Source organism: Telmatherina bonti (genome assembly GCF_933228915.1).
Source record: "Telmatherina bonti genome assembly, chromosome: 13".
Classification (NCBI taxonomy): Eukaryota; Metazoa; Chordata; class Actinopteri; order Atheriniformes; family Telmatherinidae; genus Telmatherina; species Telmatherina bonti.
Window position 1 is genome coordinate 2237912 of NC_136611.1, and position 18292 is coordinate 2256203.

At 45.4% G+C, this 18292-nt stretch overlaps 2 protein-coding genes across 2 annotated transcripts in view; both read left to right on the forward strand.

The window, feature by feature from the left end:
• nelfb (negative elongation factor complex member B) overlaps positions 1-12390 on the forward strand; it is a 35546-nt gene extending 23156 nt beyond the window's left edge. The window contains 7 exon segments of the mRNA XM_079251384.1: positions 2231-2326; positions 2633-2775; positions 2853-2959; positions 8925-9066; positions 11112-11220; positions 12083-12217; positions 12219-12390. Of these exon segments, the coding sequence (XP_079107510.1) occupies positions 2231-2326; positions 2633-2775; positions 2853-2959; positions 8925-9066; positions 11112-11220; positions 12083-12217; positions 12219-12278 (792 nt within the window). The 3' untranslated portion in view covers positions 12279-12390.
• A 4246-nt stretch (positions 12391-16636) lies between these two features.
• Positions 16637-17491, forward strand: LOC306764132 (P2Y purinoceptor 2-like; the record flags this gene model as incomplete). The annotated part of the gene is made up of 1 exon (XM_079251173.1): positions 16637-17491. One exon carries the CDS (start codon positions 16637-16639, stop codon positions 17489-17491), a length of 855 nt encoding a protein of 284 aa, XP_079107299.1.
• Between the last annotated feature and the right edge of the window lie 801 nt (positions 17492-18292).

Consider the following 18292-nt stretch of genomic DNA (forward strand, 5'->3'; position numbering starts at 1 on the left):
CTCCAAACATTCACACGGAATTATTACTCCATACATTCACACGGAATTATCACTCCATACATTCACACGGAATTATCATTCCAAACATTCACACGGAATTATCACTCCATACATTCACACGGAATTATCACTCCAAACATTCACACGGAATTATCACTCCATACATTCACACGGAATTATCACTCCAAACATTCACACGGAATTATCACTCCAAACATTCACACGGAATTATCACTCCAAACATTCACACGGAATTATCACTCCATACATTCACACGGAATTATCACTCCATACATTCACACGGAATTATCACTCCATACATTCACACGGAGTTATCACTCCAAACATTCACACGGAATTATCACTCCAAACATTCACACGGAATTATCACTCCAAACATTCACACGGAATTATCACTCCATACATTCACACGGAATTATCACTCCAAACATTCACACGGAATTATCACTCCATACATTCACACGGAATTATCACTCCAAACATTCACACGGAATTATCACTCCATACATTCACACGGAATTATCACTCCAAACATTCACACGGAATTATTACTCCAAACATTCACACGGAATTATCACTCCATACATTCACACGGAATTATCACTCCAAACATTCACACGGAATTATCACTCCAAACATTCACACGGAATTATCACTCCAAACATTCACACGGAATTATCACTCCAAACATTCACACGGAATTATCACTCCAAACATTCACACGGAATTATCACTCCAAACATTCACACGGAATTATCACTCCAAACATTCACACGGAATTATCACTCCATACATTCACACGGAATTATCATTCCATACATTCACACGGAATTATCACTCCAAACATTCACACGGAATTATCATTCCATACATTCACACGGAATTATCACTCCAAACATTCACACGGAATTATCACTCCATACATTCACACGGAATTATCACTCCAAACATTCACACGGAATTATCACTCCAAACATTCACACGGAATTATCACTCCAAACATTCACACGGAATTATCACTCCATACATTCACACGGAATTATTACTCCAAACATTCACACGGAATTATCACTCCATACATTCACACGGAATTATTACTCCAAACATTCACACGGAATTATTACTCCATACATTCACACGGAATTATCACTCCAAACATTCACACGGAATTATCACTCCATACATTCACACGGAATTATCACTCCAAACATTCACACGGAATTATCACTCCATACATTCACACGGAATTATTACTCCAAACATTCACACGGAATTATCACTCCAAACATTCACACGGAATTATCACTCCAAACATTCACACGGAATTATCACTCCAAACATTCACACGGAATTATCACTCCAAACATTCACACGGAATTATCACTCCATACATTCACACGGAATTATTACTCCAAACATTCACACGGAATTATCACTCCATACATTCACACGGAATTATTACTCCAAACATTCACACGGAATTATTACTCCATACATTCACACGGAATTATCACTCCATACATTCACACGGAATTATCACTCCAAACATTCACACGGAATTATCACTCCATACATTCACACGGAATTATTACTCCAAACATTCACACGGAATTATCACTCCAAACATTCACACGGAATTATCACTCCAAACATTCACACGGAATTATCACTCCAAACATTCACACGGAATTATCACTCCAAACATTCACACGGAATTATTACTCCAAACATTCACACGGAATTATCACTCCAAACATTCACACGGAATTATCACTCCATACATTCACACGGAATTATCACTCCATACATTCACACGGAATTATCACTCCATACATTCACACGGAATTATCACTCCAAACATTCACACGGAATTATCACTCCAAACATTCACACGGAATTATCACTCCAAACATTCACATTAATGCTTCACATTCATTTTTTTCAGTCTGATCGATGAGAGGATGTTCCTTCATGTCGTCGTCTGCGTCGATGTTTCTGAATCCACAAAGTATCTTTCCTTTTCTTTTCTTGTTTTCCTTTTCTTCTTGCTTTCCTTTTCTGTTCTTTCCATCTTGCTTTTCTCTCCTCATGATGGTGTTTATTTTTTATAATGCTGCCTTTTGTATTTTCCATGTTTACATGATTTTTTTTCGGGCGGATTTCTGAGGTTGAGTTTCCATGGAGACGGTGATGTTTGTTTTGGTATCAGGACAGCCCGGACCTGATGCTGCTGCTGAGGATGCTGTCGCTGGGTCAGGGAGCGTGGGACATGATTGACAGCCAGGTCTTCAAAGAGCCTCGTCTGGTGCGTTCAGGACCTTTTCGTTTCAGGTCATATTTTTATTTTTGTTTTGGAGTAATGATGATGTAAAAGGACTTCAAACCTGATGGACTGGTTATTTCTTCTGCCTAGTGGAGCTTCTCTGCACTTCGAGTTTCATCAGGTTTGGTTGTTTTATTGGGATTTAAACGGACTCAGTTTTCCTGTTGCGACTCGTCTTGTTTCGCCTGCGGAGGTCAAAGCTTCTGCAGCAGATTCCGCTTCCTCATCGCCGACTTTGTGGGAGTTTGTTAGAAAAGCAGCAGTGATGCTTTTGGTGCCGTTCTGCAGGATTTGGAGGTGGTGACCCGCTTCCTGCCGGCAATGATGTCGGTGGTCGTCGATGATCACACATTCACCGTAGAGCAGAAGCTTCCCAACGAAGAGAAGAGCTCGCTGGCGTATCCCAGCGCCCTGCCGGACGCCTTCAGCAGGTAACGAACCTCCTAGCAACATGGCTTGATGTAGATCCTAAAACACGGCTGACGGAGGACGGTGTCGTCCTCGTCAGGTACCTGCAGAACAACAGAGTGGCCTGTGAGATGGGTCTCTACTACGTCCTCCACATCGCCAAACTGAGGAACAGGAATGCCTTGCAGAGGTTACTGCCGGCTCTGGGTGAGACATCATGTCCTTCATGTCCTCTAAGCTTGACCAACCGGCTCTGTGTCTGCTTGCTGTTTTAGCTTCAAGCTGCTTCTTCTGCAGTTGAATCATCCTGTTAAACCTCCTGATAAGTCAGGACGCCACTGGCCGCGTTCCCATCACCGCCAGACTCACGTAGAACCAAGACACCGCCGTGAAAACTGCAAACGGGAACACCTGCGTTGAGAAGAAGCTCTCATCAGGAGGATTTCCAGACATGTCCATGTAGATGTTTACGGCTAAATACAACACTTTTCTACATTTACACATCACAGGACGGTGACATAGGAGGTCACGTGACGTAGGAGGTCACGTGACGTAGGAGGTCACGTGACGAAGGAGGTCACGTGACGAAGGAGGTCACGTGACGTAGAAGGTCACGTGACGAAGGAGGTCACGTGACGAAGGAGGTCACGTGACATAGAAGGTCACATGACGTAGGAAGTCACGTGACGTAGGAGGTCCCGTGACGTAGGAGGTCACGTGACGTAGGAGGTCACGTGACGTAGGTGGTCACGTGACGAAGGAGGTCACGTAACGTAGAAGGTCACGTGACGTAGGAGTTCCCGTGACGTAGGAGGTCACGTGACGTAGGAGGTCACGTGACGAAGGAGGTCACGTGACGTAGAAGGTCACGTGACGTAGGAAGTCACGTGACGTAGGAGTTCCCGTGACGTAGGAGGTCACGTGACGTAGGAGGTCACGTGACGTAGAAAGTCACGTGACGTAGGAAGTCACGTGTCGTAGGAGGTCACGTGACGAAGGAGGTCACGTGACGAAGGAGGTCACGTGACGAAGGAGGTCACGTGACGTAGAAGGTCACGTGACGAAGGAGGTCACGTGACGAAGGAGGTCACGTGACGAAGGAGGTCACGTGACGAAGGAGGTCACGTGACGAAGGAGGTCACGTGACGTAGAAGGTCACGTGACGTAGGAAGTCACGTGACGTAGGAAGTCACGTGACGTAGGAGGTCACGTGACGTAGGAGGTCACGTGACGTAGGCGGTCACGTGACGTAGGTGGTCACGTGACGAAGGAGGTCACGTAACGTAGAAGGTCACGTGACGAAGGAGGTCACGTGACGTAGAAGGTCACGTGACGTAGGAAGTCACGTGACGTAGGAGGTCCCGTGACGTAGGAGGTCACGTAACGTAGGTCACGTGACGAAGGAGGTCACGTGACGTAGAAGGTCACGTGACGTAGGAAGTCACGTGACGTAGGAGTTCCCGTGACGTAGGAGGTCCCGTGACGTAGGAGGTCACGTGACGTAGAAAGTCACGTGACGTAGGAAGTCACGTGACGAAGGAGGTCACGTGACGAAGGAGGTCACGTGACGAAGGAGGTCACGTGACGAAGGAGGTCACGTGACGAAGGAGGTCACGTGACGAAGGAGGTCACGTGACGTAGAAGGTCACGTGACGTAGGAAGTCACGTGACGTAGGAAGTCACGTGACGTAGGAGGTCACGTGACGTAGGAGGTCACGTGACGTAGGCGGTCACGTGACGTAGGTGGTCACGTGACGAAGGAGGTCACGTAACGTAGAAGGTCACGTGACGAAGGAGGTCACGTGACGTAGAAGGTCACGTGACGTAGGAAGTCACGTGACGTAGGAGGTCCCGTGACGAAGGAGGTCACGTGACGTAGGAGGTCACGTGACGTAGAAAGTCACGTGACGTAGGAAGTCACGTGACGAAGGAGGTCACGTGACGAAGGAGGTCACGTGACGAAGGAGGTCACGTGACGAAGGAGGTCACGTGACGAAGGAGGTCACGTGACGAAGGAGGTCACGTGACGTAGAAGGTCACGTGACGAAGGAGGTCACGTGACGAAGGAGGTCACGTGACGAAGGAGGTCACGTGACGTAGAAGGTCACGTGACGTAGGAAGTCACGTGACGTAGGAGGTCCCGTGACGTAGGAGGTCACGTGACGTAGGAGGTCACGTGACGTAGGTGGTCACGTGACGAAGGAGGTCACGTGACGTAGGTGGTCACGTGACGAAGGAGGTCACGTAACGTAGAAGGTCACGTGACGAAGGAGGTCACGTGACGTAGAAGGTCACGTGACGTAGGAAGTCACGTGTCGTAGGAGGTCACGTGACGTAGAAGGTCACGTGACGTAGGAGGTCACGTGACGTAGGAGGTCCCGTGACGTAGGAGGTCACGTGACGTAGGAGGTCACGTGACGTAGGTGGTCACGTGACGAAGGAGGTCACGTGACGAAGGAGGTCACGTAACGTAGAAGGTCACGTGACGAAGGAGGTCACGTGACGTAGAAGGTCACGTGACGTAGGAAGTCACGTGACGTAGGAGGTCCCGTGACGTAGGAGGTCCCGTGACGTAGGAGGTCCCGTGACGTAGGAGGTCACGTGACGTAGGAAGTCACGTGTCGTAGGAGGTCACGTGACGAAGGAGGTCACGTGACGAAGGAGGTCACGTGACGAAGGAGGTCACGTGACGTAGAAGGTCACGTGACGAAGGAGGTCACGTGACGAAGGAGGTCACGTGACGTAGAAGGTCACGTGACGTAGGAAGTCACGTGACGTAGGAGGTCCCGTGACGTAGGAGGTCACGTGACGTAGGTGGTCACGTGACGAAGGAGGTCACGTAACGTAGAAGGTCACGTGACGAAGGAGGTCACGTGACGTAGAAGGTCACGTGACGTAGGAAGTCACGTGACGTAGGAGTTCCCGTGACGTAGGAGGTCCCGTGACGTAGGAGGTCACGTGACGTAGGAAGTCACGTGACGTAGGAAGTCACGTGTCGTAGGAGGTCACGTGACGAAGGAGGTCACGTGACAAAGGAGGTCACGTGACATAGGAAGTCACGTGACGTAGGAGGTCCGGTGACGTAGGAAGTCACGTGACGAAGGAGGTCACGTGACATAGAAGGTCACGTGACGTAGGAGGTCACGTGACATAGAAGGTCACGTGACGTAGGAGGTCACGTGACGAAGGAGGTCACGTGACATAGAAGGTCACGTGACGTAGGAGGTCACGTGACGAAGGTGGTCACGTGACGTAGGAGGTCACGTGACGAAGGAGGTCACGTGACATAGGAGGTCCGGTGACGTAGGAAGTCACGTGACGAAGGAGGTCACGTGACTTAGAAGGTCACGTGACGTAGGAGGTCACGTGACGTAGGAGGTCACGTGACGTAGGAGGTCACGTGACGAAGGAGGTCACGTGACATAGAAGGTCACGTGACGTAGGGGGTCACGTGACGTAGGAGGTCACGTGACGAAGGAGGTCACGTGACATAGAAGGTCACGTGACGTAGGAGGTCACGTGACGTAGGAGGTCACGTGACGTAGAAGGTCACGTGACGTAGAAGGTCACGTGACGTAGGAGGTCCCGTGACGAAGGAGGTCACGTGACGTAGGAGGTCCCGTGACGAAGGAGGTCACGTGACGTAGAAGGTCACGTGACGTAGAAGGTCACGTGACGTAGGAGGTCCGGTGACGTAGGAAGTCACGTGACGTAGAAGGTCACGTGACGAAGGAGGTCACGTGACGTAGGAGGTCCCGTGACGAAGGAGGTCACGTGACGTAGAAGGTCACGTGACGAAGGAGGTCACGTGACGTAGGAGGTCCCGTGACGAAGGAGGTCACGTGACGTAGGAGGTCACGTGACGTAGGAGGTCCTGTGACCCGATCATTCCTGCAGGACATCTGGAAGTCAGAAATCTGCTGATTTGAGCTGAAAGAACGATGACGAATCCTCTGTTTGACCTCAGCATCCCAACTTCTGAGAAAAGGAAGTTTAAAAGTCTTCGTGTGATCTTTAGAAACACTTCTCCATTTCCTTCCTGCTTTGAGGGATGAAGGATGAAACATTTATTTTCAGAAAGGGAACTCTGTAAACGGCACTTCCAGCAGTCAGACTAAAATAACATAAAGTCTGCAGAACGTTTCCCCGTCAGCGCCTCCATCGACGGCTAACCCCGCCCCCATCCTACCTGACCTGTTGGCTCTCTCCAACCAGAAGACCATCTCACCATGAATCTTTTAATCTTCTTCTTTCTTTGCTGAATCAGCGACGTTGCGTGTTCACTCAGTTCCAGATTATACGGTGAAGCCAAACGTGGCGTCCCGGATGTAAACGCTGTATAGAATCGGTTCCTCCGCCTCGGGATGCTGCTGAGCAGCAGCGGCTCTAGACATACACATGATAGATGTCACTGTGTCGTCGAACGCGTCCAGCAGATGTTATTTTATTCTACGTTATGGTGAATTCTCCTCGACCACCACCAGATGGCAGCGTAACTAAAATGTGGCGCGTGTCGTCGCAGTCGTCTCAGGTTTCCTGGTTCTAGCAGACATTTATCTCTGTAGCCTTCAGATAGGACAAGAATAATCGGTTAGAAAGTAGCAGGTATACACATATATATATATATATATATATATATATATATATATATATATATATATATATATATATATATATATATATGTGTGTATACATATATATATATATATATATATACATATATATATGTGTGCCTCATGTGCCCTTGAGCATCAATTACAGCTTGACAACGACGTCTCATGCTGTTCACAAGGCAACTTATTGCCTGCTGAGGCATGGCATCCCACTCTTCTTGAAGGGCAGCCCTCAGGTCATTGAGGTTCTGGGGTGCAGGGTCTCGAGCCTCTACACGACGGCTCAGCTGATCCCACAGGTTTTCAATGGGATTCAGGTCTGGAGAGAGTGCAGGCCGTTCCATTTGAGGTCCACCAGTCTCCAACAGCCGTTCCCTGATGACGCGGCCTCGATGAGCAGGAGCATTGTCGTCCATGAAGATGAAATGAGGCCTGTGCTGTTCATGTAGGGGCACAATCACTGGATTAATGATGTTATTCAGGTAGTATGGGCTTGTCACTGTACCATTCACAAAGTGTAGGGCAGTTCTGTACCAAGTGGACACCCCTGCCCACACTGTAACACCGCCACCACCAAAAGCTGGCCTGGTGACAACAGTGGCTGATGCATAGCGCTCTCCCTGACGTCTCCAACATCGTTGCCGGCCATCATTTCTGCTCAGTGTGAATCGACTTTCATCAGAGAACAGCACTGAGGCCCACTGGTTCCTCGTCCAGCGTAAATGCTCCCTGGCCCATGCAAGACGATGATGCCTGTGCCTGGTGGTGTGGTCAGGTACCCGTGCAGGTCGTCTAGCACGCAGACCACGCTGATGGAAACGGTTTGGAATGGTCTGACGTGACACTTGGGTGCCTCTCACCTCTCTTAAACGTGCCTGGAGTTGAGTGGCATTCATCATCCGGTTTCTCAGGGCAGTGTTCACAATGTAGCGGTCATCAGCACGGGATGTGGCCAAAGGACGTCCACTTCTAGGCCTTTCTGTGACTCTTCCAGTCTCTCCATATCTCTGTTGCAACCTGCTGATGACACTCTGTGACACTCCAAGCTCAGTGGCCACTTCTGTCTGAGAACGTCCTGTTTGAAGCATCGCAATGGCAAGGGACTGTTGTTCCATTGTTAGGTGTCGTCTTGGTCTCATGATGTCAAAATGTGAACAGCATGATGAGGACAACTGTTTAAACACCAGCTCTAATTGAACCAGGACATTTATTGGTCAATACAAGGATCACACACCTGCCGTGATTTTTGCCGTTAAGCTCCTTGTTAGAGAACAGCAACTTGTGCAAAATTTATTGAAACATTTAACAGTTGGACATGTGCATTTAAAAGCTTAGAGAAGATCACATTAAGTTCACCTGTAAAGGTTTGAAGGCATTTTAGGCTTGTTGGGAAATTTCACCCAAAAGCTGAATATCCCTAACTTTTTATGAATAGTGTATATATATATATATGGATTTTTGCTCAAATCGCAGACTCTGTCAGGAAACAATTTTATTTCAGTTCATGATGGATGTGAGACGAAATCACAGCTGATTGACGGAGTCGTTTCCATTTACAGTGGAGACCTACAACGACATGGCCTTCAGCGACATCTTCCTCCACCTGCTGACGGGACACCTCACCCTGCTGTCCGACGAGTTTGGATCAGACGACTTTTGTTCGGTCGTGTTTGATGCTTTTCTTCTCACTTCGTTCTCCAGGTGGGTCTATTTCAGCTCTTTGGTTTACCTTTCCTCTTCCTGCTTCCTGCCTGAGATGGATTCATTCAAGCCGGTCTTTAAAGACGACGTGACTTGTAAAAACGTAAGCGTCTAGTTGTGGAATCGTGAGACAACTGGCCGAACAATCATGAAAAAAACAAGGGATGGATTTGGACCGTAAGGTTCAGGTGTTCATGTCTTCTCGGAGTGTCAATGGGAATACTGCTGGAGTCCGATTTAGTCCGGTGTTCCCTCGCAGCAGAACCAGGACATGCAGTACATGGGGGGGGGGGGGGTCTAAATGTGGAAAAGAAACTATGCAAAACTCACTATAAATGAAATATCAATAATACGTAGCAAATTACCAGCACTTGCTTACATTAAACCCACTAAACGGGGGTAACAAGCCCGACCAGGTGGTCTTTGAGAGCGATAATGGAACCAGCCACCTGCGATAATGGAACTATGCCGCCACCTGCTGGTCAAAATAAACCTGACGGCTGGTTAGCAGAAACTTTGCTCCTTTTTTCATGTAAACACGGTGTAGATGCTGACATGCGCATCCATCAAATAAATTATTCTTCTTTTTTTTTTTTTTTTTTAATTTTCTGAACCGCTTTGTCCAGTTGAACTGGAGTATATCCCAGCAGTCATCAGGCAGGTACACCTGGACAGGTTGCCAGACTATCACAGAGACAAACCATTCACGCTCACTCTCATTCCTACGGAGAATTTGGAGAGATCAGTCAACCACACATCATGTTTGGACGGAGTTATTGGAAAGAACCCACGCATACACAGAGAGAACATGCAAACTCAACAACCTGCATTAACATGCAGCTTTTAGCAGTATAGTGACAACACCCGCTACATGCAAGCTACATGGCTACTGCTATTACAGAATATTACAAGGAGCTTCTCCACCTGCAGGGGAGGCTGAACTTACATCAGCGACGCACTTTGTCATGTCCACCAGCATGTGTGTGTATATATATATATATATATATATATGTATATATATATATATATATATATATATATATATATATATATATATATATATATATATATATGCAATACTTCTGAGTTGTGTTCAGGTAGTGCTCCAGACCAGCAAAGTGAAGTGCAGCTATAAATCTATCCGCACAAAATAAATACATCCATCCGTTCAGGTTGGTCATCTTTCCAACGATCTCTGAAATGAAAAGCTAACGCAACAAACACCATGTCCAAGTTTTTAAGCCTTCAAAGGAACACAACTCCACCAGACGTTTATACCTGTTGATGTCACCCAGACAAAACCATGCTGTGGCTGCTAACAGAAACCAGGTTGATTAATGAAATCATAGTGGAATCTTCTGACTTTTTGTTTTTAAGTTTGCCACTAAAATCTTTACTTGATCAGAAAATTAAAAGTTTAAACAACAACTCAATCCTAACTTAAAAGGACTCCTTCATCCCGGACAAGCCCCCAATGATTATCAACCTGACTGATGATCGAAACAAAATAGTCTGAAAATAAATAAATAATAATACAAATGCACAATTTCCTTAATTGATCTAATTAGCTGCCAGCTGTAGCTATAGCAAGGAGGCCAATTCTGTCTGTGAAGCGTTTTAGGACAGCAGATGGGTTGATTTGGCCGGCTGCATGCATGGGGACAACTTCGGGTTGTCAACATGCAGGATGCGTGCTAGGTGCACGCTCACAGCATGCGTGGTGGACCCAACAAGGTGAAACTTGACGTGAAGCATCAGACAGTTGCTGCAGATTTGTCGCCTGCGAATCCAGACTCTCATCCTCATTTTAGCACTGTTTTTCAGTTTCAGCTGCCCTGTGATTGGATGATTATTTACTTCTGTTAACACGGTAATGTGGACAGTGAGTGAATATTTCATGGCGATGTCAGCTTTATGAAACTTTGCATCATTTCAGTGTCTTATTAAACGTAAAGTGGACTAATCTCTCTGTAATTCAAGGCCAAGCAGAAATTCATGTTGTATCATTTTAACATCTTATTCTTTTTCGTCTGAATTTTTGCCAGTAAGGAAAACGTCCACAGACACGCCCTCCGCATGCTGCTGCACCTCCACCACAAAGTGCTGCCATCATACATGGAGACGTTGATGAAAACGCTGGAGCCTCCAAAGCAAGTAGGTGTTGCTTCCAGACCCAGCCGTTTGTCACAAAGGCGTTTCTGAAAGGCAATAAAATATTTAAATGATAATGAAGACAAACTTTCCACCAATCAGAGAGCTTAAACTGACGGTAACGCTGTGATGATGGTGAGGTGACGGTGCTTTAGTGAGGATAGCAGGAAAATAGTAGCAGGAAGAAGAGGAAACGTGGAAACATTGTGTTGTGTGTGTTTCAGACATGAGGGAATGATGTGCAGATGAGAAAAGTCTTGGTCGCTGCTGATCTATGTGTGTTATTTCTACAAACTTCTGGTTGCTCTTTATGCTGCTTTATCTGTTCATACATTCATTTTACATCATTTTAGCCTCAGAATCTGACAGCTGAGGCTGAAACGTCACGTTACCATGGAAACGTCACGTCTCCACGGTAACCTCATGTCTCTTTGGAATCATCACATCTGGATACGTTTAGCTTTAACCCCTATAAGAACGTATTTTGCTGTTTTTATTGCGTCGTTGCTACGTGTTTTTGGCTTTTCGGCTCTGCCGTAGACTAGATTCTCCGCAGGAGTCCAGCCTTCGTCGGACGACTTCTTGAACATCTTAGTGGATGAAAATAAAACTTTACCTCAAATTAAAATGAGCTCAACTCATGTGTTGCTCATTTTCATGAATTTGAATAATTTGATCAACTGAAAACAACGTGAACGTAAGACGTTTTGAGTGGACATGAGCTAGTTGACCACCACTTCACCACTTCAACTAATAAGCAGGATGTGACATCACCTGAAGGAGGCTCAGCTGATTCCGTTAATGAAAAGTTTGTCGGGTTGATGAAACGAAAGTGATGCGTCATCTGACTGTTTTCCCACTGCAGAGCAGCGAGCCGCTGAAGGAGCTCTACAGCCAGCTGACGGAAAAGCTGGAGGCGCAGAAGAAGAGCCCGCCCCTACCGGACGAGACCCCATCTCTGGATCTGGGGCTGCATCCGGTAGCCGTTCCCACCACCGCCACCCCCCACCCCCACCCCCACCACCCCCACTACCTCCTCCACGCCCACCACGCCTCTCTGAGGAGCAGAGACAGGACAGTTCCCCTTTGTTTGTCGTTCCAGTTTCCTAGTCTTCCTGCTCTTACAGCGTTTTTCTTTGTGCATTTTGTCCAGATGTGCGATATTTTCACGTCTCTGGCTTTTCTGTAACATTCTAGCTGTGAGCAGCTGCAGGAACTTGTAAATAAACAGTTATTTGCAGAGAATTGTGTTTTTTTCACACATGAAACATGTGAAACATTCGCCCACAACAGGAACATAAAAGAGAAAAAGATCGACTTTGAGAGCTCGCTGGGCAACTCCGCCCTGCAGCCACTTCTGCAGACGGTGTGAAGGGAGCGGTTTCATGTGGTTCAGCATAGCAAGGACCACTTCAGCTCTGGTAAGATCCTGTCTCACCATCTGCTGCTGCAGACGCGATGATTGCTTTCTTATCTCTAATATTCAGCAGCTAAAAGAGGCTGAGATGTAGTTTCGCTTGAAGGATGTTGATTCTGTTTGAATGTTGGTTTGGCCTCATGGAGGAAGGCGATGGTTAAACTTTTTTCAAAAAATGTTCCATAAATAAAGCTTCTGTAAAAAGCCAAGAGATGCAGAGCTGAGACGGAGGCGTAGCCGCCATGTCTGGGGATGCTCTGCTTCAGGCTGGACAGTAAAGACAAGTTCAAACTGGTTATGGGATGTGCAGCGTTTTCACCCTGCAGATGCAGACGATGCCAGTTTCTCAGTTCCTCACCAGTACGAAGAATGGGAAAGGATTTTCCTGCAACGAAAAGGAGCCCGAACAGAGGTGGAGATGTTTACACAGTAATCTGATAAAAATGTCTTTTTCTGGCTTAAACAGTATTTTAAATGAAAATAACAGAAATCTTACAAAGCAGTTTTCAGTCAGTGGATGTGAAAATGTCTTCATGCAAGACAACGATTTCACTTCTAACACTTGGATGTCCTTCCTCCTCTCATGGTGTGAAACTTGTATCAGAAGGCAAAGACGGGCTGACACCTTCAGGCCGGCGGACTGTGGTGTGTCGAGCTATAATCAGATAAACAGAAAAAAACTTAAACAATAAAAAAGGGAATGATTAAAACTATAAATTTCACTTGATGAAAAACTGTATGAATACATTTGTAGACGTTAAATCAGGATAAAGTGTCAACCTGCTCAGACTAGTTAGAATAACCATGGTTTTCAGTCTGATCAATCACAGTTTAACACATTTTGCTTTTTAGAACAAAGACAATGGAAATGATTCTACACATGACTGAAAGTCTAACATGATACTGGGTCCATGATCAATGCAGATTTATTGTGGATGGATGCCATATTGGTCCGTTTATCCCTGAATCAGTCGTATCGTACCTGGTACTCGCTCCAGTCTCTGGGGCCTTGCAGGCTCTATCATATGACATCAGCACGACACAAACATGTACCAGGTGCACAGCAGAACCAGAAATGCTGAGACGGAGCTGCCACAGCTTTCCTAAAGGGAAGAATACAATGCATTATGGGTCTGCAGCATGTGGCTCTGAGGTCTCCCCTCCCTGGTTTCCAAAGGAAGCTGTAAGATAATTCTCTGTGGAAAGATGCAATGCCAACTATTAAACCCCGGCGAAGTCCGACCTGCAGCCAGCATGGGGTGTTCTGGTCCTACAACCATCATATGTGGATCCACCATCGGATTCCAGATCCCTTGACAATGATAAGATAAGATAAACTTTATTTATATGGCGCTTCTCATACACACAAGGTTAAAAAGTGCTTCATAAATATTAAACATAGAAAATCTGCAATGTTAGGAAAAAAAAAAGAACCCATCTACAATGTCTTGGATACATTGTGTGTTGCTTGTTTTCTCTCTTGCAGTGATGAAATATTGTTCCTCTTCTGGATGGTAGTATCCAGAACGTTGTTTGTGTTCTTGAGGGTAGTGTCAAGAACGTTGTTCCTTTTCTCGATGATAGTATGCAGAATGTCATTCCTCTTCTTGATGGTCATCTCCAGAATGTAGTTCCTGTTCTTGATGGTAGTATCCAGAACGTTGTTCCAGTTCTGTATGGTCAGATCAAGAATGTTGTGGGTGGATACTACCATCCAGAACAGAAACAACATTCTGGATACTACCATCCAGAACAGGAACAACATTCTGGATACTACCATCCAGAACAGGAACAACATTCTAGATCCGACCATCCAGAACAAGAACATTTTGGATACTACCATCCAGAACAGGAACAACGTTCTGGATACTACCATCCAGAACAGGAACAACATTCTAGATCCGACCATCCAGAACAAGAACATTTTGGATACTACCATCCAGTACAAGAATGATGCTCCGGATACTACCATTGAGAACAAGAACATTCTAGATACTACAATCCAGAACCATAGAATGACCATTGGGCAGCTGTCTTTGTGTGTTGTTGTAGTTTATATTTTCATAATGTTGTAATTCAGTTGACTTTGATAGACACAAGGTAGATCAGCTGCTGTGAAAAGTCTTGTTTGTTTTACAACAAACTGAATATACTGTCAACCATTTCCAGTCCATTTAATCACCAGTTTGACTTTTAAATGTTTGACTTCAGCTTTAGAATGACTTCGGCCGAGCATTTAACAAGTACATAGAAACCATCTTTAACTGTCTTTTGCTCGTTTCCGTTCGACTTCAAACCAATTTGACTACATTTAAACAACATTTTCACCTTTAAATGCCTGTACTAAATTCATCTAAGTGATAATTCCCGGAGGTATTTGATAAGCACATTTCAGCCATCTTCAACTGTCTTTTGCTAATTTTAGTTAAATTTTAAACCATTTTTGACCACATTTCAACCTTAGTTTGCGAACACTTCTGCTATTAAGCTTCTTGATCCTTTCAGATTTCTTTAGCATTACAGTTCAATCATTTAACAACTAAGTTTCTGGATTTAATTATTCTTAAATGTCTTCATCAAGGTGTCGTCCAACAGTAACTTTAATCTGCTTTGTTCAGGCTCACTCTCTCAGCTGATTGGTTGTTTGTTTTTCCTGAGACAAAGAGGAAGCTGAGAGATGACCATGCACTTTCACTCGCAACCCCAAGCTGATGAGTTATCCCAGCACGTCAGGCTCACTTCCTGTTAAGTCTTGTTTTCATCTTGGATTTTAGCATAGCGTGACGTTTTGGATTTTTTAAAATGGTTTTATTACTTTACCTTTTGTGTGTGTGCATCACTTTGGCTAACTGTGTTGTTTTCAAGCTGCTTTGCAAATGAAGTTGGATTGACTCTGCCGTACAGGTTAGAATTCATGTCAGTAGATGTGACAGAGTTCATGGATCTGAAAGGGAAGAAACCCGTAAAATAACATGCAGAAGTGATCTGTGTGTGTAGATACTACATGCTTCTCCGGGTTGGAGAGTCTGGAATCAGGTCTGGACTAGTTGACTGAGTCTTTGGATCTAACCCTTGTTTCCACCAGCGGCGACGGAGGTTCTTCAACTGTTCCTGCAGCTGAGACCTTACCTGAGAGGTGAAGTATCAGTTGGATCGCATCAGATGTTTCAGATATACGATCACCACCGCAGTGTAATGCATTCCTTAAAGTAAAGCCAAAACACAACTCAGAAGCCGAGGAGAACGGTGGTCCTCCATTAGTTTGTTAGATGTGGTCTTTCTACGCGAAGACGGACCTTGTTCGAGAGGAGGCTTCAGAACCCGCTTTGTTTATAAACTACAGGTCGCAAGGCAAGTGACCTTTTTTTCAACCAGTCGAAGGACTCAAGCTCCACCTTTTTGGGTCAGATCGGTTGGATTAGTTCCCCAGTGGAAGATCCCGAAAACATAGTCAGGTTGGATATTCAGATACCTTCCCTGGATTTCACGAGTGTAAATACAGAAAAATGTGTCTTGGTCTGCACCTGGTGGCAACGATGCTAAGGAGCTCTGCTGGGTTTATATGAAGCAGCGATGCATGATGTTTGAGACGAACGTCCCCGTTTCCGTACGTGAAGGAGGATAAGTGCTTCTTACTGTGGTTTCTTGTCCTCAGGACGCTGCTGGACGGCAGTGTCTTCAGAAACGCTCATAGTAAATGTCATTGTGGGATGAAACGACTCCACAGAGTTGTTTTTAGGTTGCTCTACAGGATGATGATGTTTGCAGTTTTATCTTTTGAAGGAGCGTTTTACTTCAAGGTTTCATCCAGCTGAAGAACTTTGGTCTTTTTCTGAGATTTCATGAGAGACATCCATCTCTTGTCCTCCAGGGCCTTCTGAGGGCCACTGTATGTCAAGTCAAACCAAATCTGTTGTACTGAAGCACAACTCTGCTCTTTTGCCACAGGCGTGAAGAAATTAGAGGCTTCTGGAGCAAACTGATCTGGTTTCCACACCCGTCATGAACAACAGCAACGTGTCGGGGTCTTGCCTGGGCCGGGACGACCACGTTGTCATCGCTGTCCTCCTGTGTCTGGTCGTCTTCGTGGGCTTTGTACTCAACATCTTCAGCTTGTGGGTGTTCTGCTGCCGGTTTCCCTGCTGGACCTCTGGAACCACGCTGCAGTTCCACCTGGCCTTAAACGACACCCTCATCACACCCGTCACGACCATGTTGGCAGTCTACTTCGCCATGGGAAACCACTGGCCCTTCGGTCGTTTCCTTTGCCAGGTCAAGATCGCCCTGCTGACGTCACACTTCTACGGCAGCGTCGCATTCCTGACTCTCATCAGCGTCCATCGCTATGTGGTCGTGGTGCACTTCAACAGGAGTGTCTGCATCAAGCGGAAGGTTTTCGTACGGAAGCTTTGTGCAGGGGTTTGGTCCGTGCTGCTGGTGCAGGCTGTGATCCATGCCGCCCTGCTGCCCTCCAGCACAGAGGGGAGCAACAAGCAGTGTTTCACCATCCATCAGGGAAACCTGACTGATTCCTTCTTCGTCATGAACTTCATCCGGTTCATTGTTGGATTTCTGCTTCCCTTCTGTGTGTCTGCAGCTTGCTACGGACGTTTGGCGAGCACGCTGACTCGCCTCAACATCAGCACCGCCAAAGGTCTAAAGGTCCGGGTGAAATCTCAGAGGATGATCAGCGTTTGCCTGCTGATCTTCGGTTTATGCTTCCTGCCCATGAACGTGGTGCGAACTGTGGGCGTGATCGTGAAGAAGTTCTATCCGCTGCACTGCCGTGTCCTGCAGCACACGGAGACGGCGTACTACGCCACCTGGATTCTGGATTTCTTCATTAAAGTTGTCTGATTATTGTTAAAAGACATTAAGCTGCATGCTTGTAACATTTAACATCTTTATCTTTGATCATATTGCAGATATTCTTCTTTGCAACCAATCTGTTTAAAAGTTGTTTTATAAATGTATAATTATCTGTGAAATAAGTCTGTGTAAATATTTCTGTTGATGAGTTTAAGTTTCCTGAAATTACATTAAAATAATTCAGCCTCAAAATAAAATAGTATGAAGTGATGTTGTGCTACATGCTAATAATGCTAACCATGCTAACCATGCTAGTCATGCTAATGCAGCGTTACACAGACATCATAAAGGACCCTCCAGTAGTCTGGCAGTGGAGAGTCTGAGAGTCCTGCAGCAGTAATGAGGACTGAACCAGCAAGCTGGATTTTCTGTACCAGGATGATGGTCACAGTAAATCACCATGGCAACTTACGCTGGATGGGTAACCTGCTCCGGAGCAGTTCTAGATAGCATGTTCTAGATAAGAGATCAAAGCACCGCCTCCTGACCAATCAGATCCATTCTGAGGAAGTAAAGTAATTTAAAGAGTTTTAAAGTAATACTACTACTACTAATAATAATAGTAATAATAATAATATTATTAATAGTAATAATAATAATAATAACAATAATAGTAATAATAATAATAATAATAATAGTAGTAGTAGTAGTAGTAATAATAATAATAATAATAATAATAATAGTAGTAATAATAATAATAATAATAATAATAACAATAATAGTAATAATAATAATAATAATAATAGTAGTAATAATAATAATAATAATAATAATAATAACAATAATAGT